This window comes from Bombina bombina, chromosome 4, assembly GCF_027579735.1.
Source record: "Bombina bombina isolate aBomBom1 chromosome 4, aBomBom1.pri, whole genome shotgun sequence".
NCBI classification, from domain to species: Eukaryota; Metazoa; Chordata; class Amphibia; order Anura; family Bombinatoridae; genus Bombina; species Bombina bombina.
Window position 1 is genome coordinate 1,005,082,640 of NC_069502.1, and position 23,679 is coordinate 1,005,106,318.

At 37.6% G+C, this 23,679-nt stretch overlaps 1 protein-coding gene across 1 annotated transcript in view; it reads left to right on the top strand.

Moving 5' to 3' along the window:
- SLC1A4 (solute carrier family 1 member 4) overlaps nt 1-13,332 on the top strand; it is a 104,543-nt gene extending 91,211 nt beyond the window's left edge. The window contains exon 8 of the mRNA XM_053712091.1: nt 12,460-13,332. Within this exon, the coding sequence (XP_053568066.1) occupies nt 12,460-12,694 (235 nt within the window). The 3' untranslated portion in view covers nt 12,695-13,332. The remainder of the gene's footprint in view (nt 1-12,459) is intronic.
- Nucleotides 13,333-23,679: the final 10,347 nt, after the last annotated feature.

Below are 23,679 nucleotides of genomic sequence, written 5' to 3' on the forward strand. Positions count from 1 at the left end.
TGGAAATGAGCACAAAAGAATCCACAGAGACTCTTGGGTGAGACTCGACTGCACACAAATTCATGAATTACTCCATCCCTCATAAACCTTTGTTAGGATAAGGGCTAATATGGGGAGAGTTAAGGTATGAAGCCAGCACAACGGCCACTCACTCACTTGACTAGTAAATAGCACAGCAGCTAAAAAACTGGCAATCACTCCAAATGAATCATATAATAGCCAGCTCACAACAAACAGTTGTAAGCGTGTTCTTCACTCACCCACACGTCAATACCGGTACAAACGGTGCTCAGATGATCCGGACTTATCCTTATGGCAGTGGCTGCGACGGCATGGAGCGTAGATGATGGCCAGAACCAACTTCTCAGGATACCGCACGTATGCTGGGTATTCAGCCAATCCATGGGCTCCTTAGATTCATGACGTAGATAGCTGTGAGAAATTAGCTTTGGCTATGTGTACAAACAGGCTTGAAACGTAGAGACCCGTGAAGGGATGACGGACCCCTGAAGTCCGTGGTTAGAAATGAGAAAAATGATGAAGTTCCCAGGAGTCTTCAAAGTGTAAAATAAAACCAATTTTTATTCCAATATGCAATTAAAACATGGATACAGGAGAATAAATAAGGCTATCCAAGCCAAAAACATGTATTTGGCTTCTCTATTCTCCTGTATTCATGTTTTAATTGCATATTGGAATAAAAATTGGTTTTATTTTACACTTTGAAGACTCCTGGGAACTTCATCATTTTTCTCAAATGAAATAGCTGTTTGTTCTTTAAACCTACAACCCATTAAAATGGGCAAAGCTTGCAAGGAGAACAGACCTTCTTGTTATATCACTCTCTTTACACAAAAGAACTCCTTATCTTATTCCTATCTGAAGGCCCAATACTTAGGCCCTGATGTTCAAAAGTGCTACGATATGTTGAGCGAGCCTGTCGAAATATTCCAAGCTCCCGACATAGCGGCATCACCGAGAGGCGTTTACTATACATGCCATATGGGCTATGACACAGTATTTAGATGGAAAGTGCTATAATGTTAGGTTTAAACATAACTTTCTTTGCCCCATAGACATCAATGGGGAGAAAAAAAAAACTAACACCTGCAATCGTGGAATGGAGATCGCCGTAACACAATCCCATTGATGTCTATGGGGAAAATACGTTTAAACCTAACACCCTAACATAAACCCCAAGTCTAAACACCCCTAATCCGCCGCCCCCGACATCGCTGACAGTAAATAAAATTAATAACCCCTAATCCGCCATTCCCTGACATCGCCAACGCTAAATAAAGTTATTAACCACTAATCCACCGCCCCGACACAACATTTTTTATTAAACCCTAAACCGCCACCCCCGACATCACCAAAACTATTTAAATATATTAACCCCTAAACCACTGGCCCCCACATCGTAACTAATTAACTAAACCTATTAACCCCTAAACTGCCCCCCACTACATTACAAAAAGAACACTAAAATTACAGAAAATAAAAAAACACTAATATCAACAAAAATAGTTAACAAAAATATAAAAAATATAAAATATTACACCTAATCTAATAGCCCTATAAAATTAAAAAAGCCCCCCCAAAATAAAAACACCCTCTAACCTACAATAAACTACCAATAGCCCTTAAAAGGGCCTTTTGTAGGGCATTGCCCTAAGTTAAACAGTTCTTTTACCTAGAAAAAAATACAAAGTTCCCCCAACAGTAAAACCCACCACCCAACCAACCCCCCAAAATAAAAAACCTAAGTCTAAATAAAACCTAAGCTACCCATTGCCCCTAAAGGGGCATTTGTATGGGCATTGGGCTCTTTTACATTGCCCTTAAAAGGGCATTCAGCTCTTTTACAGTGCCCAAAAGAACCCTAATCTATAAAAAAAAAACACCCAAAAAAAAAAAAAATAAACCTAACACTAATCCCAGAAAATCTACCCATGGTTCCTGAAGTCCGTTCATCCATCCTCATCCAGGAGGCGGTGAGAAGTCTTCATCCAGGTGGCGACACCTTCATCCATCTCAGGGACCTCTTCTATCTTCATCCCAGCCGCGCGGAGCGGAGCTATCCTGGACGGCGATGACATCCAGCGCGGAGGGTCCTCTTCATACGATCACCGCCGTTCACTGTAGTTGAATGCAAGGTACCCGTTTCAAAATGGCTGTTCAAATCAGCCAATAGGATTTCAGAAGCTCTCATCCTATTGGCTGATTTGAATTTAAAGAATCAAATCAGCCAATAGGAATGCAAGGTACACCATTTAAACCTATTAATAGGTTAATAGGTCGTTAATTAGTGTTAGTGTAACTTAGTTATGAGTTTTGTGAAACATTTTTGTTACACAAAATCCATAACTACTCTTCTCAGATGGTGGAATGGATTGTATCGGTATAGACTGTAACACAAGCATTTTAGCCGGACCGCACAACCTGTAATATGGCGCTATGGAAAATCCCACACTCAAACGTCTTTTTTTTTAGTGCGGAATGGACGTTGCGTCACAGGCTAAAATGCTTGCGGTATAGCTATACAGCCGCAACTCGTAATATGAGTTACTGGCCATTCCACGCGCAATGGCCAATTTTTCAGCGGTATAGCTGTACCACAATACTTGTAATCTAGCCGAATGTGTTTTACTGTGTAAACACTGTAAATATTTTAAATTCAAATGCTCTTCATATAGGGGAAAATGTTCTATTTATTGTAAATATTTCTTTATATACCTACACCTTTATATATTCATATATATATATATATATATATATATATATATATATATATATATATATATATATATATATATATATATATATATATATATATATATATATATATATATATATATATATATATATTATAAAAAAATATGTCACATATATATATATATATATACACACACACACACACACACATATATATCTATCTATCTATCTATTGGGTACTTGTAAAGCGCAAACTAATCCCCCGTGAGGGTCTCAAGGCACTATGGGGGGGGGAGAGGGGGGCTAAGGGAAGACAATTCATTCAAAGAGCCAGGTCTTGAGGTCCTTCCTGAAGTTTGTAAGGGAGGTGGATTGTCTGAGGTGCAGCGGGAGGGAGTTCTATGACCTTGCTGCCATATAGGAGAAGGATTTTCCTCCAGCTGTTTTTTTCTTGATGCGGGGGATGACTGCGAGTGCTTGGTCGGCAGAGCGGAGTTGTCTGGAGGGGGTTTAGAAATTGACACGGTGGTTGATGTATTCAGGACCGATGTTGTGGAGGGCCTTGAATGCATGGGTTAGGAGCTTGAAGGTGATTCTCTTGTTGACGGGGAGCCAGTGTAGGTTCCTTAGGTGTTCGGTGAGGTGGTTTTGGCGAGGGATGTCGAGGATGAGTCTGGCCGAGGTGTTCTGTATGCGTTGGAGTCGTTTCTGGAGCTTGATGGTGGACCCGGCGTAGAGTGCATTGCCGTAGTCCAGTCGACTACTGACGAGGGCATGGGTGACAGATTTTCTAGTTTCAGTGGGGATCCACTTGAAGATTTTTTGCAGTAGGTGGAGGATGACGCCTAGATTTCTTGCGTGGTGTGTTGGAGTTGGAGGGTGTCCGAGGGCTGTGGGCCACCAGGAGTCATCCCATGCAGATTTGGTGTGTCCGAGGAGGAGGATTTCGGTCTTGTCAGTGTTGAGTTTGAGACAGTGGTTGTTCATCCAGGTGGCGATTGCTGTAAGTCCTTCGTGGACATTTTTCTTGGCGGTGGCGGGGTCTCGGGTGAGTGAGATAATTAACTGTGTATCGTCGGCATAGGAGACAATGTAAAGGTTGTGTTGTCGGACGATGGCGGCGAGGGGGGCCATGTAGATGTTGAAGAGGGTGGGGCTAAGAGAAGAGCCTTGGGGTACACCGCAGCTGATTGCTGTGGGATTGGAGGAGAAGGGTGGGAGTCTGACTTTCTGGGTTCTGCCGCTGAGGAAGGAGGTGATCCATTCCAGGGCCTTATTGTTGATGCCAGCATTGTGTAGGCGCGTCAGGAGGGTGCTGTGGGATATATATATATAAATATATATATATATATATATATATATATATATATATATATATACACATATATATACACATATATACATATCTATTTTAAAATAAATAAAACATTTGATCCTAAGGGAAGAACATTGGAATTTAAAATATTCAAAACTAACTTGGGTTAGTACTGTAGGTTTAACTCCCATCGGGTTAGCGCGCAAGCAATAGGTGTTAGGTTTTATCCAGTTTGCGCTCTCCACTGAAGTCTATGGGGAGAAGAAGTAAGCATGGTTGCAATGTTCTAAGTCCTCAAGTTAACGTTAGTCGGGTTTCGCTTGTGCACAAATCTTTTTACTTAGAACTTGTAATACATAATAAAAGTTTACTTCTGGCAGTGTTTGTCCACGAGCGATAGAGCTAAATAGTGTGTCACTTGTAATCTGTCCCTACATTTTTTAAAAGCATTCATTCAGTACTTTTGCTAAGCAACATTTGCAACGTTTTGCTGATCCAGAGGTTGCCAAAGATATCACCTCTGTGATTTTAGAGGCTGCACTGTACTACTGCAGACTACAGAGAAGGTTTTCCAATCCTGTCCACATCCTCAAAAATAAAAATCCCCCAGCTGCTTAAATAAAATAGGCCTTTGTGGTATTTTTTGTATAACCAACTCTGCCACAGTCACCAGTTTGAAACAGGAAGAGTTAACCGAACATTTTAACCTTAACCAATTTGTCACAGTCTAGCAACTCCAGGCAAGCTTGTGACATAATTCAGTGGGTGCAAGGGTTAACAAACACTCTCTAGACTGTAATAGACCTAGAAAAATGCTCAAACTCCCCTTTAATGCCACCCACACTAAACTATCATGCTTCTAAGGGAAAGTACAATAAAGGTCTATTATATTTAAGCAGCTTGAATTTTGGATTATATTATGGAAACAATCGGCTAGATTACGAGTTTGGCGTTAGCCTTAAAAAGCAGTGTTAAGGGGTCCTAACGCTGCTTTTTAATGCCCGCTGGTATTACGAGTCAGGCAGGTACAGGTGTACCGCTCACTTTTTTTCTGCGATTTTTCCATACCGCAAATCCCTTTACGTCAATTGCGTATCCTATCTTTTTAATGGGATTTGCCTAACGCCGGTATTACAAGTCTTGGAAAAAGTGAGCGGTACACCCTCTACCTCCAAGACTCCTACCGCATTTAAAAGTCAGTAGTTAAGAGTTTTATGGGCTAAAAAGTACACTAACACCCATAAACTACCTATTAAACCCTAAACCGAGGCCCCCCCACATCGCAAACACTATAATAAAAAAAATTAACCCCTAATCTGCCGACCTGGACATCGCCGCCACTGTAATAAATATATTAACCCCTAAACCGCCGCACTACCGCCTCGCAAACACTAGTTAAATTTTATTAACACCTAATCTGTCGTCCCTAACATCGCCGACACCTACCTACATTTATTAACTCCTAATCTGCCGACCCCAACGTCGCCACTACTATATTACATTTATTAACCCCTAAACCTAAGTCTAACCCTAAGTCTAACCCCCCCTAACTTAAATATAATTTTAATTATGTCTTCACCCGGCTGGGTGAAGACATCTCAAGGTAGGGTGATCTTCAGGGAGTTAGTGTTAGGTTTTTTTAAGGGGGGGATAGGGTGGGTTTTAGAGTAGGGGTGTGTGGGTGGTGGGTTGTAATGTTGGGGGGGTATTGTATTTTTTTTTTACAGGTAAAAGAGCTGATTACTTTGGGACAATGCCCCGCAAAAGGCCCTTTTAAGGGCTATTTGTAATTTAGTATAGGGTAGGGAATTTTATTATTTTGGGGGGCTTTTTTATTTTATTAGGGGGATTAGATTAGGTGTAATTAGTTTAAAAAAATTTAATTTCTTTTTTATTTTCTGTAATTTAGTGTTTGTTTTTTTTCTCGTAATTTATTTATTTAATTTAATTGTAATTAGTTTAATTTAATTTAGTTAATTAATTTATTTATAGAGTAGTGTTAGGTGTAATTGTAACTTAGGTTAGGATTTATTTTACAGGTAATTTTGTATTTATTTTAGCTAGGTAGTTATTAAATAGTTAATAACTATTTAATAACTATTCTACCTAGTTAAAATAAATACAAAGTTGCCTGTAAAATAAAAATAAATCCTAAAATAGCTATAATGTAACTATTAGTTATATTGTAGCTATATTAGGGTTTATTTTATAGGTAAGTATTTAGTTTTAAATAGGATTAATTTATTTAATTATAGTAATTTTATTTATATTTATTTAAATTATATTTAAGTTAGGGGGGTGTTAGGGTTAGGGTTAGAATTAGGTTTAGGGGTTAATACATTTAGTTATAGTGGCGGCGACATTGGGGGCAGCAGATTAGGGGTTAATAAATATAATGTAGGTGTCGGCGATGTTAGGGGCAGCAGATTAGGGGTTCATAGGTATAACGTAGGTGGCGGCGGTGTCCGGAGCGGCAGATTAGGGGTTAATAGTATAATGCAGGTGGCGATAATGTCGGGGTGGCAGATTAGGGGTTAATAAGTGTAAGATTAGGGGTGTTTAGACTCAGGGTTCATGTTAGGGTGTTAGGTGTAGACATATTTTTTATTTTCCCATAGGAAACAATGGGGCTGCGTTAGAAGCTGGACTCTGCTTTTTTGCAGGTGTTAGGTTTTTTTTCAGCAGTCTCAGCCCCCTTGTTTCCTATGGGGAAATCGTGCACAAGCACGTTTTAGCCAGCTTACCGCTACCGTAAGCAACGCTGGTATAACAGTGAGATGTGGAGGTAAATTTGCTCAATGCTCACTTTTCTGAGGCTAACGCAGCCATTCAGAAAACTTGTAATACCAGCGTTGTTTAAAGTGAGCGCTGGAAAAAAAAGGCTCGTTAGCAACGCAAGTCTTTACCGACAAAACTCGTAATCTAACAGAATGTATTTCATGCTCAGTGGATTTATGGGTTTTGTTGACAATTTTAAAAGAAGGAGTTGGCAGCTTAAAGGGACAAACTACTCCAGATTTGTTATTGTTTAAATAGATAGATAATCTTTTTATTACCCTTTCCCCAGTTTTGCATAACCAACACGGTTACATTAATATACTTTTTACCTCTGTGATTACCTTGTATCTAAGCCTCTGCAGACAGCCCACTTATTTCAGTTCTTATGACAGACTGGCATTTTAGCCAATTAGTGCCCCCTCATGAGTAACTCAACGGGTGTGAGCACAATGTTATCTATATAGCACACATGAACTAAAACACTCTAGCTGTGAAAAAACTGTCAGAGGTGGCCTTCAAGTGCTTAGAAGTTAGCATATGAGCCTACCTAGGTTTAGCTTTCATCTAAGGATACCAAGAGAACAAAGCACATTTGATGATAAAAGTAAATTAGAAAGCTGTTTAAAATTACATGCACTGTCTGAATCATGAAAGTTTAATTTTGGCTCGACTGTCCCTTTAAGTAGCAGTGAATTTGTTTTTAAGGTAGGGGAAGTCTAGCAAAAGGACATAAAGACAACACCAGAATCAGGTCTTTAACTGGTCAGACAGGCAGGGCACAATATGCAGGTAATGGCCAGTAAGACATAGTATACAGGTTTTGCCAAGTTGGTCACTGTAAGCAGGTAATAGCAAGCGGGTCTTAGCATGCTGATAGCACAGAACAAAGAATACAGATAAAATCAAGCACATAGCAGCCAGTAGTACACAGTTTACATGTAATGGCAAGCAAATTACAGTAAACCCAACAGTTGCCAGGTGCTTTCCAGGACACATGCGGTTAAAGAGATCCAGGGCACTGACCCACCAGCATTTTGAGGGTGGGCCATGCTGTGGGGTAAAGTTGCAGATATCCCTGAAAAGCAGGAAACAGAGAGACTGCAGGCAGAAAGAATAAAAGACCTCCCAATTTGTTGTAAACAGTTGGGAAGTAAGGATATAACGACCAGTGGACACAAAATGCATATAGCAGCCGGCAGGTCAAAGCAAGCAAACAACGTCCAGCAGAACACAATACGCAAATAGCAGCCGGTAGGACAAAGCAAGCAGATAACAGCCAACAGGACACAATACACATATAGCAGCCAGGAGGAAAAGCAAGCAGATAACGGCCAGCGGGACATAAAATGCATATAGCAGCTGGCAGGATAAGCAAGCAGATAACGGCCAGTGGGACACAATACGCATATAGCAGCTGGCAGGACAAAGCAAACAGATAACAGCAGGCAGGACACAATACTCAAAAAACAGCCAGCAGGACAAAGCAAGCAGATAATGGTCAGCAGGACACAATACGCATATAGCAGCCGGTAGGACAAAGCAAACAGATAACAGCAGGCAGGACACAATATGCAAAAAACAGCCAGCAGGACAAAGCAAGCAGATAAAGGCCAGCGGGACACAATACGCATATAGCAGCCGGTAGGACAAAGCAAGCAGATAACAGCCAGCAGGACACAATACACATGTAGAAGCCAGCAGCAAAAGCAAGCAGATAATGGCCAGCAGGACACAAAATGCATATAGCAGCCGGCAGGATAAGCAAGCGGATAACAGCCAGTGGGACACAATACGCATATAGCAGCCGGCAGGATAAGCAAGCAGATAACAGCCAGTGGGACACAATATGCAAATAGCAGCTGGCAGGACAAAGCAAACAGATAACGGCAGGCAGGACACAATATGCATATAGCAGCCGACAGGACAAAGCAAGCAGATAATGGCCAGCGGGACACAATACGCATATAGCAGCCAGCAGGACAAAGCAAGCAGATAATGGCCAGCAGGACACAATACGCATATAGCAGCCAGCAAGAAAAGCAAGCAGATAACGGCCAGTGGGACACAAAATGCATATAGCAGCTGGCAGGATTAGCAAGCAGATAACGGCCAGCGGGACACAATACGCATATAGCACCCGGCAGAACAAGCAAGCAGATAACAGCCAGCAGGACACAATACGCATATAGAAGCCGGCAGGACAAAGCAAGCAGATAACGGCCAGTGGGACACAAAATGCCTATAGCAGCCGGCAGGATAAGCAAGCAGATAACGGCCAGTGGGACACAATACGCATATAGAAGCCGGCAGGATAAGCAAGCAGATAACGGCCAGTGGGACACAATACGCATATAGCAGCTGGCAGGACAAAGCAAACAGATAACGGCAGGCAGGACACAATACGCAAATAGCAGCCGGCAGGACAAAGCAAGCAGATAATGGTCAGCGGGACACAATACGCATATAATAGCGGGCAGGACAAAGGAGGCAGATAACGGCTAGCGGGACACAATACGCATATAGCAGCGGGCAGGACAAAGCAAGAAGATAAAGGCCAGTGACACAGTATGCAGGTAACAGCTGCTAAGACATAGGCCTCTAGTTATCAAGCCGTCAACCTCAAATACGCTGGAATTCCGCAGCGTATTTGTGGCGAGGCTGATTCACCTTAGTTATCAAGCCCTAGACACCGGCAAAAGTAGAATATAGTGACGTAAGCTTCGATCCGCCGGACTCAGTCCGAAACAGATCGATTCTTACGTCACTCCAGATGTTCCGCACACAAGTTCGGCACAATCTGACTACTTTTGCTAGTTATCAAAAAACTAGCAGGTACGCTCGGCACTTTTCCGGCCCAGCGTACCTGGTTTTCAAACCCAACGCCCTGGAGGCGGCGGATCCCATAGGAATCAATGGGAGTCTGACCATAGCGAAAGTTCATGTTCGCTGCTGCCAGACATCCCATTGATTCCTATGGGAGCTGTCTACACCTAACACCCTAACATGTACCCCGAGTCTAAACACCCCTAATTTGTCCCCCCTACACCGCTGCAACTAAATAAATGTATTACCCCCTAAACCGCTGCTCCCGGAGCCCACCGCCACTATAATAAATATGTTAACCCCTAAACCGCCGCTCCCGGTCCCCACCGCAACTATAATATATGAATTAACCCCCATCCTGCCCCCCCTACACCGTTGCCACCTATAATACATTTATTAACCCCTATCCTGCCCCCCCTACACCGCCGCCACTGTAATAAAATTATTAACCCCTAAACCTAAGTCTAACACTAACCATAACACCCCCCCCTAACTTAAATATTGATTAAATAAATCTAAATAATATTTCTCTTATTAACTAAATTAATCCTATTTAAAACGAAATACTTACCTGTAAAATAAACCCTAAGATAGCTACAATGTAATTAATAATTACATTGTAGCTATTTTAGGATTTATATTTATTTTACAGGTAACTTTGTATTTATTTTAGCTAGCTAGAATAGTTATTAAATAGTTATTAACTATTTCATAACTACCTAGCTAAAAGAAATACAAAATTACCTGTAAAATAAATCCTAACCTAAGTTACAATTAAACCTAACACTACACTATCATTAAATTAATTAAATAAATTAGCTACAAATAACTACAATTAAATTCAATTAAATAAACTAACTAAAGTACAAAAAATAAAAAAAGCTAAGTTACAAAAAATAAAATTATCAATTTTAAGCTACTTACACCTAATCTAAGCCCCCTAATAAAATAACAAAGCCCCCCAAAATAAAAAAAATTCCCTACCCTATTCTACATTAAAAAGTTACCAGCTCTATTACCTTACCAGCCCTTAAAAGGGCCTTTTGCCCTGCATGCCCCAAAGAAAACAGCTCTTTTGCCTGTAAAATAAAAATACAACCCCCCCAACATTAAAACCCACCACCCACATACCCCTACTTTAACCCAAACCCCCCTTAAATAAACCTAACACTACCCCCCTGAAGATCATCCTACCTTTAGCCGTCTTCAGCCAGCCGACCACCGATGGAACTGAAGAAGAGATCCAGAGCGGCAGAAGTCATCATCCAAGGTCCGCTGAAGAAGTCTTCCATCCGATTGAAGTCATCATCCAAGGGGCACTGAAGAGGTCTTCCATCCGATTGAAGTCTTCATCCAAGCGGCGTCTTCAATCTTCATCCATCCGGAGCGGAGCGGAGCCATCTTCAGACGAGCCGACGCTGAGCCATCCTCTTCTTCCCGACGACTAACGACGAATGACGGTACCTTTAAGTGACGTCATCTAAGATGGCGTCCCTTCAATTCCGATTGGCTGATAGGATTCTATCAGCCAATCGGAATTAAGGTAGGAAAAATCTGATTGGCTGATTTAATCAGCCAATCAGATTGAAGTTCAATCTGATTGGCTGATCCAATCAGCCAATCAGATTGAGCTCGCATTCTATTGGCTGATCAGAACAGCCAATAGAATGCGGCTTTGTTATTTTATTAGGGGGCTTAGATTAGGTGTAAGTAGCTTAAAATTGTTGTAATATTTTTGAAATGTTTGTAACTTATTTTTTTTATTTTTTGTAACTTAGCTTTTTTATTTTTTGTACTTTAGTTAGTTTATTTAATTGTATTTAATTGTAGTTATTTGTAGGTAATTTATTTAATTAATTTAATGATAGTGTAGTGTTAGGTTTAATTATAACTTAGGTTAGGATTTATTTTAAATTTAATTTTTTATTTCTTTTAGCTAGGTAGTTATGAAATAGTTAATAACTATTTAATAACTATTCTAACTAGCTAAAATAAATACAAAGTTACCTGTAAAATAAATATAAATCCTAAAATAGCTACAATGTAATTATTAATTACATTGTAGCTATCTCAGGGTTTATTTTACAGGTAAGTATTTAGTTTTAAATAGGAATAATTTATTTAAGTATAGTGTAGTGTTAGGTGTAATTGTAACTTAGGTTAGTTTTTATTTTACAGGTAATTTTCTCTTTATTTTAAAAAGGGGTTACTAGGTATAATGTAGGTGGTAGTGGGCTCCGGGAGCGGCGGTTTAGGGGTTAATACATTTATTATAGTTGCGGCAGTGTCCGGGAGCGGCGGTTTAGGGGTTACTAACTTTATTTAGTTGCGGGGGGCTCCGGGGGCGCCGGTATAGGGGGTAGAACAGTGTAGTTAGTGTGGGTGCTTAGTGACAGCTTGTCAATAAAGCTGTCAAAAAGCCGAAGACCAGCGAGATCGGATGAGTGATAACTATCACAGTCCGCTGCTCATCGCCCCCTACTTGGTGCGCGGCGTTTTGACAGCTTTATTGATAACTTTGTTGAAATTTTTCAGATCCGCGGCGGAGATGGTAGGCGAGCTTAGGCTGGCGTATTGGGCCGGCGAAGGCAGGTAAAGTAGACACGTTGATAACTAGAGGCTCTAGTATACAGTTAGAGGACAAGCAGACAGGGTTCAAGTTGCAGAACAAAAATTTCAGAGCAGACAAGGACTGCAAAGGTATCACTTAAGTTAACATATAGAAAATACTGTTAGTAATTACCATTTCTATTGTAATCAATTAATTACTGTCATGTCTTGCTCTTTGTCACATTATTCCTAATTTAATTCTTCTCTTCTTTTACAAGTGACAGAACCACCACTGTTGTTAATGTTGAGGGAGATGCACTCGGAGCTGGAATTCTTCATTACCTCAACCAGAAGGAACTAGCAAAGAAGCATCAGGAGCTGAATGATGTCTATATAGAAGCAGTTCCGAACTGCAAGTCAGAAGAAGAAACATCTCCTCTTGTAACCCATAGAGACCAGACTTTAAACACTGCCCGTTTAACTGTGCCAGAATCAAAAGAATCTGTATTGTGATATATCTTGTGACTCAGAAATTGTACTTTAAAGTTTAACAGCTAGTTAAATTCTTAAGGCCTAATGTCACTGCCACTATGGGCTGCAGTAGAAACTAGACTAGAAATTCTATCCTCAGTGTAGTAGCCTGTAAATCAGTGCATTTAAGTGTAAGCCCATGGTTATTAGTGGTACAAAGTATGCCTAATTCTCTGAAAGGGTAATGCCACCATTTTCATTTACATGCTATGAGGATATAGACAAGGAATGCTAGTTCCCTATGTGCTTCTGTTGACTCTTTTAAATTGTGTTTAAATTACTCTGCATTCCTCAGTATTTACACTAAATGTAAACTAAAATGTTTTTTTTTTTCTGCTAGAATTTGGGTGAAATGGCTGTGCACAATGGCTTACATGACGGTGCATAAACAGTGGGAGGAAGTACATGATAAACAGACAATGAAAAGAGATACTCAAATAATATAGTTCACAATGGCAGCAGATTTTATGTAGCCGTTAATGCCTTATCTGAATCTTTATAGTGCTTTGGAATCTGTTGGGGCTCTTCATATAATAAATACAAGAAAGAAAGAAAATTGGGGGAAAAAAACAAAACAATAAAACAATAATAATAATAAAAAACTAGTAACATTCAACACATACGTATTAGTAATACAATTTGTGTCACTGAAAATATTTCAACAAATGAAGCCATATGTCTGTTATATGCTGTATATAGTGTGATTTATAGGAAGCTAAGGTATCTAAGGTGTCACAGTGAACAGAACTTTTTGTGGTAGTAGTGAATGTTTTTATACCCGAGATAAGTTGATTGCGTTCTGCTCATCCATTCTAGCCATTGCATTTCTAAAATAACATACGTGTAACTAACCACATACCACTTACAGCATAGTAAGGTTTTTAGAAGGGAAATACACTTTATGTTGTGTAATTGTGTTGTTGCCATAACTATATCTATTGTACAATTACCATTCATTTTGACAAACCTTCTGTCAAATCTGAAGTTCATCTTACTTTTCTGCATACTTGTATACATAAGTCCTAGCCTGGTCTGCAGTCTCACCTTGCATATAAACTTTTTATATTATAAAGACAATCTTACCAGGGTACATCATAATATTTAAACAACAGAATAATAACGGACAGACATTCAAAGGGTTTAAAATAAGATACTTTGTTGAAACGGTAATGTTTTCGAGCAACTTCCTCAGTCCGTATAAAGTATGTGAAACTCCACTCATAAAAATAAACCCATCCGATCCAAAGCAAACTATAGAACAGCCAAAATGGTTGATAGGAGACAATACAATATACATAAATGTAAACTTAATACACTAAATAACGTGTATATATATATATATATATATATATAGAGAGAGAGAGAGAGAGAGAGAGAGAGAGAGAGAGAGAGAGAGAGAGAGAGAGAGAGAGAGAGAGAGAGAGAGAGAGAGAGAGAGAGAGAGAGAGAGAGAGAGAGAGAGAGAGAAGAGATGAAGTTATGAATGCAAATACCATGTTTCATAAGTATAGCATTAGATCCATGAGATATCCTTGAAGCAGAAATAGTAGTGTTTAATACAATAAAGGAATGAAAGCATGCTTAGCATAAGTGTATGTATTTTATTATACATGGGTACAGCCATATAAGGATATGGAAAGCAGGAACAGTGATATGATGGCTTTAGGTTGGCTGTGCGCTTTGATTGACATTTCCCGTTTATAGAATTCTCTGATAGCATTGTGTGGTCACCTTTATACTTTTGTGCACTGCATAACAGTATTTAGAATATAACTCCTTAAACATATTGTATCTTGTAAAAAAAAAAATGTGAATTGCCATTGTCCTGTTCTTTACTTACCATTGAAACCCAGCACCAATTTACATTGGTTTTATACCTGTAGATGTTTTTCTATAATAAGCATTCATGTCAGAGTTCTACCTAATTTAATTCAGACTTTGAAAATGTAATTTTTCTTACTTAATTTGCAATGTATATATGCTCTTAATGAAAGAAAAACTGTTTTTTGAAATATTAAAATATGCTGATGCATGTAAGTATTTTTTTAACATTTGATGAAAGCTGGTTATCAGCAAAGAAATAATGCAGGCTTTAAGCAAACAATAAAAAAAAATGTGTCTTCTTTGGAGACATTTTCATATGTCTATTGTTTAAGGGCCCTTATTGGCTTAATTGTATAGGCCAAAAACAATGAGAGGTCATTAGTTTGTGTAATTAATTGTGACTTAAAAGGGCTAATAACTAATTAAATTCATACTAATCACTCCTTTTCCTCTGTATTTCATTGTTATATATATGGTTTTAATTTAACTGGATATTTTGCTGAAAAGCTTCATTATATTTATATGGTGCTTCTCTTCAACTCAAGTACCAAAACTATTATATTTAGCTACAATACAAAATGTTGTTGGTCAGACAGAGGCAGCTAATATTCTATGCATGTACTCTTAGCGTTAATGAACAAGCATTTAGCTGCATCTATACACAGCTATGATATAGCCAGAATACTTCACACAGTGACAGTGTGAAGCCGTTGTATCTCACAGTGCACAGCAAATTCTACCGTAGAGCAACAAACAAATTCCCTACCTAAATAAGAGTTACAATTTAAAATCTAACTACATGAAATCTATTTAAACACACCAAAAATATAAATATAAAATTATACAAAACCGATAGATCTCAGGCATTACAAGTTGGTTTACATAAGGATCGTTGTGACCTTTGCAACGGTATTAGATAAGCGATCAAAGCAAAGATAAACATCATGACTAATTAACTTGGTATTGAATTATTAAACAATTATCCATTAATATCCTAGAATTTTCAATCATTCTAATGATCACTCTTAATATGAGCACAAGTTTCATATTTTAAAAATTGCAGTTGCAGCTTTTCTTTACCTTTTAATAAAACTAATACAAAATTGTTTGTTATTCACATTAAATAATTATGCACAAAAATGTTAAAAGCAGCAGAGCTAATCGTCAAGATCGGATATTCAAAACAGGCAAAATGTATTTTTCAAGAGGATCAATACATATAATTAAATTAGATAATCAACAAACAAATAATAAAAAGACAATGCAATACCACTTAGTCTAAATTTCAAATGAGCAGTTTGTTTCCTGGAAAATTTAAAATTTACTTTAAATTTGCTTCCCCTTGCATCATGTGACAGTCATCACACAGCCAATCCCAATATATGTAAATACTGTGAGCTCTTGCACATGCTCAGGAGTAGCTGGTGCCTCAGAAGGTGTGCATATAAAAATACTGTGCACATTTTTATAATAGGCTCTAATCATGAAAGCTTAATTCTGACTTTAGTGTCCCTTTAAGCTTTTTGCATTTCCAACCTTTGACTGTGTATATATGTTGATGGAAGTCCATTCATAATCACTTTGACAGTATCTGTGGCCACCTGGTTATAGAGCTGTACCACAGGAAAAAGGGAACATATTTAAAATACAGAAGTTTGTTTTTTTTGTAATATAGCTAACACATTTTACTTTATTAATTAAGCAGCGGAGGCTGCTTTGGAGCCATTGCATCTGCAAGCCTGCTTACCGCAAACTAAGAAGCAGTGGTTATTTAGGTGGCTGAGGCCCTGCTCTTGCTCAATTGGTTGTGCCAGAGCATGGGGTGGCACTGCTCCTTGTGCAATGATACATTCAGGCCACTCCCTGTCTTGTCTGCTGGCCACTCCCTACCAACACAAGTGAACAGGTTCTGCTAGTTGAGAATGTTGGCTGCCCATGCTTTGCTAAATGGGGAGCACTATATTGTCTTTTTACTGTACTTGAAGAATTGATGCAGCTTTTCAGCCCAATGTCCAATTAATTATTTCACTAAAATATATTACATTTATATCTTTGTGATATTTACCTTTTTCTTTCACATTGTTTAGAATAACAGTTGCTCTACTTACAAGTCCCAGTCATTATATGTGAGCTATAGTTTACGCATTTTGAGCACATTACAAGAATTAAACTATTGTGATTTATTTTTACCAGTATTTGTAGTTTCTTGTAATTTCCTCTTTCTAGGATGCTTTATATGAAAATTTGTAGGGTGTGTTGTTTAATTGCAAACAAGCTAGACAAATATTGTTTGCTGAAAATATATTCCCATAAAAAATATCCTCATTCCAATGCTTATTGTAAAATATGTGTTACTAGTCCTACTCTACTTTCAATAATGTAGTAGGATTGTGTCATTTTGCCTAGAAACCTGCACATGAAAACAGCTTTTTTTAGACACATAAATAATATAATATGATCTGTTTTTATATTGTTTTATTTTATAGAGTTAGATAATTATGCATGTAAAATAGCTGTTCAAAAACTAAAGGTGAATCATGTCTAGCTTTAAAGAAAAAAACTTACAGAAAAGGCCTATCTTACCAGGGTACTATCAGTAACCTTAGAGTATTGCTCTTATCTCAGAGTTTTATCTTAGATGCAAAGCAAATGTTGGGATTTTATCAGACCACCCAAACGTCCCTATTTTAGAGGGACAGTCCCTGATTCTGAGCTTCCCTTTTTGTAAAATGTCCCCTTAGCTCCACTCATGGAACACCCAGACATGTTTACAAACTGCCCAGAAGCACACCCTGCCCAGCCAGACACACCCATTATCCCTCCCATAAACCACCTATGCAGGGCCGGACTGGAAAAACAGACCGGCCCTGGAAATTTTTAAAGATGGCCCAGCACCCCCTCCCGGCTCGGTCTGGCCGCAGCACCCCCCTGGTCCAGCCTGGCCCCAGCAGCCCCTATCACCAGTCCAGCTTCTTTCCTGGAACTAAGGACTAAGGTAACCAGCCCTGATATGCCAGATGCTTAATCTGGGCCTGCTGCAGACACTGCACTCATGATCCCACCCCTCCCAAAACAGCTCCAACCACAAAATGGTGCCAGGCCCCCATAAAGCTCATGAGTCCCTGATACCCAGTCACAAATGTTGGGAGGTATGTTTTATACCAATAAGAAGATAAAAAATTGTATAAAATGATAATTAAGAAACTAGATCAACGTTTGCAATATCTTCATTGTAAAGCTTTAATTAACATAATAAGGCCTACATTTATTTTTTACAAAATCTACAATTCTGGAAAATGAGTCTGTCCCTTTATAGTAGTAAAATCTGGTATGAACACATGGACACACCTATTCAACTCCAGCTATATTACAGAAATGGAAAATAGACTCTGAGCTAAGACTGCACAAAAAATTTCCCACTGATCAATCATGTGCCTCAAGTTTGTTGTTGTAAATGAGCGCAGTGGAATGTGGATAATCATTGTGTAAGGTTGTTTACAATGAAAGGTTTGATTTTAATTTTTCAAGAAAACAAATGTGTATGCGTGTCATTTAAAATGTGTACTTACGTGTATGTTTTATGTCATACTGTAAGCTTTAGCATCTGTTCCTGTTGCATGATTTGCATAATTTGTCAAACAAAAATGAGTAAACCGTTTTAAACATTCAAGGATGTGTGTTTTTTTATGCATTTTTAATATGTAACAGCACACGCTGGGAGGTAAAAATGATCAGCTTTATGGCTGGCAGATCTCTTGAAAAATTCTAGTTATAGTTGGCTATTAAAGGGACACTGTACCCAAAATTTTTCTTTTGTGATTCAGATTGAGCATGACATTTTAAGCAACTTTCTAATTTACTCCTATTATCAAATTTTATTCATTCTCTTGGTATCTTTATTTGAAATGCAAGAATATAAGTTTAGATGCCGGCCCATTTTTGGTGAACAACCTGGGTTGTCCTTGCTGATTGGTGGATAAATTCATCCACCAATAAAAAAGTGCTGTCCAAAGTACTGAAAACAAAAAAAAGCTTAGATGCCTTCTTTTTCAAATAATGATAGCAAGAGAACGAAGAAAAATTGATAATAGGAGTAAATTAGAAAGTTGCTTAAAATTGCATGCTCTTTCTGAATTACAAAAGAAAAAATTTGGGTTCAGTGTCCCTTTAAATATTTGTTTTGATTTTGAGTAAGATTGTGCTGGTTCCACATTTCTTAGAAAGGCCATAAAGCAAATTCTGAAAATGGCAAATGCTGCAAATCAATAGCTGGTTTAGTAAATTTGCAGCATTTTGATAACCTAGTTTACAGAGTTTGAATTTTAGACTCTCTAGGGAGTGTGGGAGAAAGCACAAATTTTATACAAAAACAATAGGTGTTTAGTGTTACTTTAACTTGTTGTAATTTAACACTAAAGTTATAGCATAAATCAAGCACTAAGCAATTTATTGTTTTCAAATAATTTAACACTGTCATATTGTGAGCACAAATTACAAGACTTTACAGATCAAGAATAGTTCAGGAATACACCTCTTAAAAAGCCAGGTGGGATGCATGTTCCTAGTCTATTTGTTGTGGCATCTTTGGAAAAGATTTAAATGAGCTTGTATATAGATGATTATATATAGATATAAATATATAAAGATATATAGGAATATATATTTATAAATACTTAGAACATATTCCCCTATGTGTAGAACATTGGAATGTGAAATATTTACAGTACAAACACAGTTAAACACTTTATTAAATATGAATATTGCAAAAATATGAATTTCCAAAAATTAGAAAGAAAATTATAGTGTTGTCCACTTATCACAAAAAAGACAGGGAATCAAGCACTCTTAACTTTTATTGTATAGCTATAAGATTTTTGCAATGTCAAATATCAATTTACAAAAATCCATAATAGAGACACTCTCTCACAAGAGAAACTGTACACCAACTACCATACATGTATCCATTTCAAAATTGATATCAACAAGAGATTAAATATACAGTGAATTACCAATATAAAAAAGTGAAAAACGAAACAAAATGTGACGTTACAAGCAGGGGCGAAACTACAGGGGGTGCAATTGCGACCTCTGCACCTACCTTTTTTATTTTAACATCGAGAAACTCTAATTCATTGTGGTTCATATTGTAGGTTAAGACATATAAATAATGTCTAGGGAAATGTCTGGCTTACATTGATAGCTTATGTTTATACTATTATGAGTGTAACTGTACTTTTAAATGTATTTTTGATGGGTTTTGTGCAACTTTTTACTTGAGCGAAACAGTTAATCAGAGCTCTGAAGTTGCGATATCCCGACGAGCATTCATTTCAATTGCGCTCGAGCAAACTTGTAATAAGCGAGTTACTTCCAACGCACACAAAGAGCCGTGATCGACCTATATTTGCTCATGCTCAACTGTTAAAGCTCCACTCGTATTCTAGCCTAAATAGAGTAACAATTTGCACTGTTAGAGAGAGAAATCAGCCACATTAAGATGCTTTGGTTGAAATATCTAATCATCCACTTGTAACAGCAGATTTTGTATTATTCTGTGAGCAAACATGTACAAAAGACTGTGTACCCTGCCTGCACTAACCATTAGACTCCACTTGTAATCTACCCTTTCATAATTCCTAAAGTTTGATGTTCAGATCCTTGTTATTTTTTTTTTATTTTCAGACACCTCTTAACTACGGACTACAATATTTGTTTCACCCTGAGCAAACTGTACCGTTCCCAGAGTATTTTTATCTTATGTGCATAACCAATTTATAGTTTTTTGCCTGAAGTTCCAGCTTTGATATTTGCGCTTACTTTATCTTGCACACTATCTTTATGTATTACAAAAGAAGTTTGACAGAAGTTGATAGAACCTTTAAAGAAATGCAAAATCTTCTCTGGAATGGTAAATAGAGTGATACATAATATTCCTTTTTAGTTTTTATTTAAACCTACATACAAATAAGAAAAACATCTACAGTCCTAACTAAAGTGTGACAGTATTTATTTCCTCTGTCAGTGTTTGTGTGTATATATATATATATATATATATATATATATATATATATATATATATATATATATATATATATATATAAATCAGGGGCGTATCTTAGCCTAGGCAAAGAAGGCACATTTGAGGGGGGCAGCACTTTTTGATTCTCACTACACACACATACTACACACACACACACACACACACATACTACACACGCACACTGCACTACAAACATGCGTGCACTTGAACATGAACATTTACTTTGGAATGCCATTAAAGAAAAGTCATGTTACACCCTCACTAAAAAATAGTATAGCCAAAAACCTAAAACCAAACCTGCGGTGGTGGGGGATCAGCAGAATTTTGAGTGCCTAGGGCAGCACAAAACCTAAATATGCCACTGATATATATATACACAGTATATATATATATATATATATATATATATATATATATATATATATATATATATATATATATATATATATATATATACACACACACACACAACACATTTTAAATGCTGCAAAAAAATGCCTGCAAAAACATCTAATCTTTTAAATAAAATTGGGATCTTAGTCACACAATATGGCCATATTCTGCTTAGCCAGTCACCAACTTACAAGGTGTCCCAATATTGACTGGTCCTAACACTACAGTCCTTTGCTTACTAGGCTGAATCACTCCTGCTTTTTCTCTTCATAATAGAATGAGACTCCCTGGCTTTAAATACACAACTCCATTACACCTGAGCTTGGGTGGGGTGCTTTAACCAATGGAAGATGGTCAGTTTCCCTTTTATTTTTAAATACAAATACAAAGTTTGGTTTAGCACACCTTACAAAAAGTCTATATACACATCTTTAGAAAAGCTGCCAATGTGACAAAGTAGTTACACAAAACAGGAGGTATTGGCGCACATCCATTTGCAAATAAACAACACATTTTTAAATAAAAGGGAGACTGACCATCTCCCATTGGTTAAAGCACCCCACCCAAGCTTAGGTGTACTCAGCACTTAAAACGACTACTGTACTGGAAGATCGGCTGTACTGCGCATGTACGATATTGCCGAAAGCATTTTGTATCCCAGCCTAGCACAGTCTTGGAATATTTCTTTTAGTTGGTTTTGCGGAAAAAAAAAAAAAAATTTAATCTGTGCTTATAATTGTAATACAATTTAAATAAACAGAGAATGTTCTAATGGAAACCAAAATAATAGATTTTCAAGGTTAAATAACAAAAACGTCTTGCTTTCAAAATTAATATAAAAAAATCTACAAAGACAAGAGAGGACAGAAGCGCCACATGGCCCAATATTGTTTGGGCCAAAATAAATTGATGTATATACAAGGAGTAAACTCACATTTGTAGAAGCACCTCAATTAGTGCTATGGAGACAGTCTGGGATCTCTTAGAGTCACCCAGGGGACCAAACTCCGGTATTGATGTGATGTCTATATCAAAACGACATAAAGAGACACAGGTGCCTATATGGCCTAGTATTGTCTTGACGCAGGTGAATCAGTGTGGTAAAAAAGAAAGGTACTCACAATAGTTGTAGCATCTCCCTTGATGCTATAGAGGCAGGATGGGATCAATATAGTCACCCACCAGACTTAAACAGAGGCCCACTGGACACAGATGGAAGTCAGGAACCACCAGTGGTCAGGAGAGACCCAGGATAAAACTCCCCTCTCAGCCAGAGGGATAGATGGCAACAAAGAGGAAGGTAGCAAGTGTTCAAAATATAAAATGGTTTTATTAAAATAGTAAAAACAAGGCAACGTGTTTCTCAGCTCAAGGCTGTTTCATCAGGCTTCATAAAAACATTTGAGAACACTTGCTATATATACCATATATCTAATTAATTCTGATCAGTGTCACATGATAACAGGAGGGGCCTAAGAGGCAAATGAGGCCCTATTGGCCAAGCAAATTGCAGTTAACATAATAGAACCTCTATCAAATAATTAATTAAATCAAGTCAAAATTAACCATGGCAGCATACATCTCATTAACATTGACATTTTGCTTATATAACTCAATCCTAATACATTTCAATAAGTAATGAAAATAAATAATGAATAAACATACATCTCACTGATAGCTAGCATTTAGTAATAAACAACAATTGATCTAATATAAATTCATAAACTTATAACTAAATGTAAACCAGTATATATACCTAATATATGTATGTATAACCATGATGTTAACCCACTATTTCATGTATTTAAAAACAAACGATTTCCTCTCAGACATGAGCTTTTCTGTCAGGGAAGCGCCCACAATATTCGTTAATGGAAATGATCGAATTAAATAAACATAATAGAACCAACCTTGGTAGATCGTGTAGTACTTAGATAATTGTAATACTTGATTGCAAATAGATCGATATAAAAGTGGCATAATAGAGCATTAAAACTGTTGGCACACTATTATAGTGATAGAGTAGTTGGCGTGTTGAGATACTCATTGCGCATGTCCAAACGGACATGTCATTCAAATAGAATTCGATTTTGTGATTAGCGCTTAATATATAAAACTTGTAAGAGGGGGTGTGAGTTAGGCAAAAGCTTGTCAAAAAGTATGTAGGCTTATCGTAAGTTATATATAAAGATAATACTAACATTTAAATGTTTAAACTTGATCACAGCTACGCCGCTATATAAATCAACTAAAGACCCTCTAGATGTAATTTGTTGTGAGTCAAAACCTTCTTGGCCTATAACATCCAACATATTTTGGTGTCAGCCCATTGGCTCTGACGTTTGGCCTGATGATTGGACGCTAAAAGTTGTTTTGGTAGAAAGAGGGGCGTGGATGGGCGGACTAGATGTGGAGTAAGCCCAATATGCTGACGTTTATCAATAAGGCTAGATAATATATCACAATATTTATTTATGTTCATAAAAGAATGACAATCTCAAATGCCCCATTGTTAATAATAGCATATGACAAGTTACAACTATAAAACACAAGCCGTCACGATCCTAAATCAGTGTTATCTGTATTGAAAAAAATAGCTAATTCAGCTGCATAATTTAAATGTAATAAGTTGGACACTATAACGATAAATGTATCTAAGTGACAGAGGGTGTTGAAAAAGTAACAACTAAGGCTGCGTGATCACTATGTA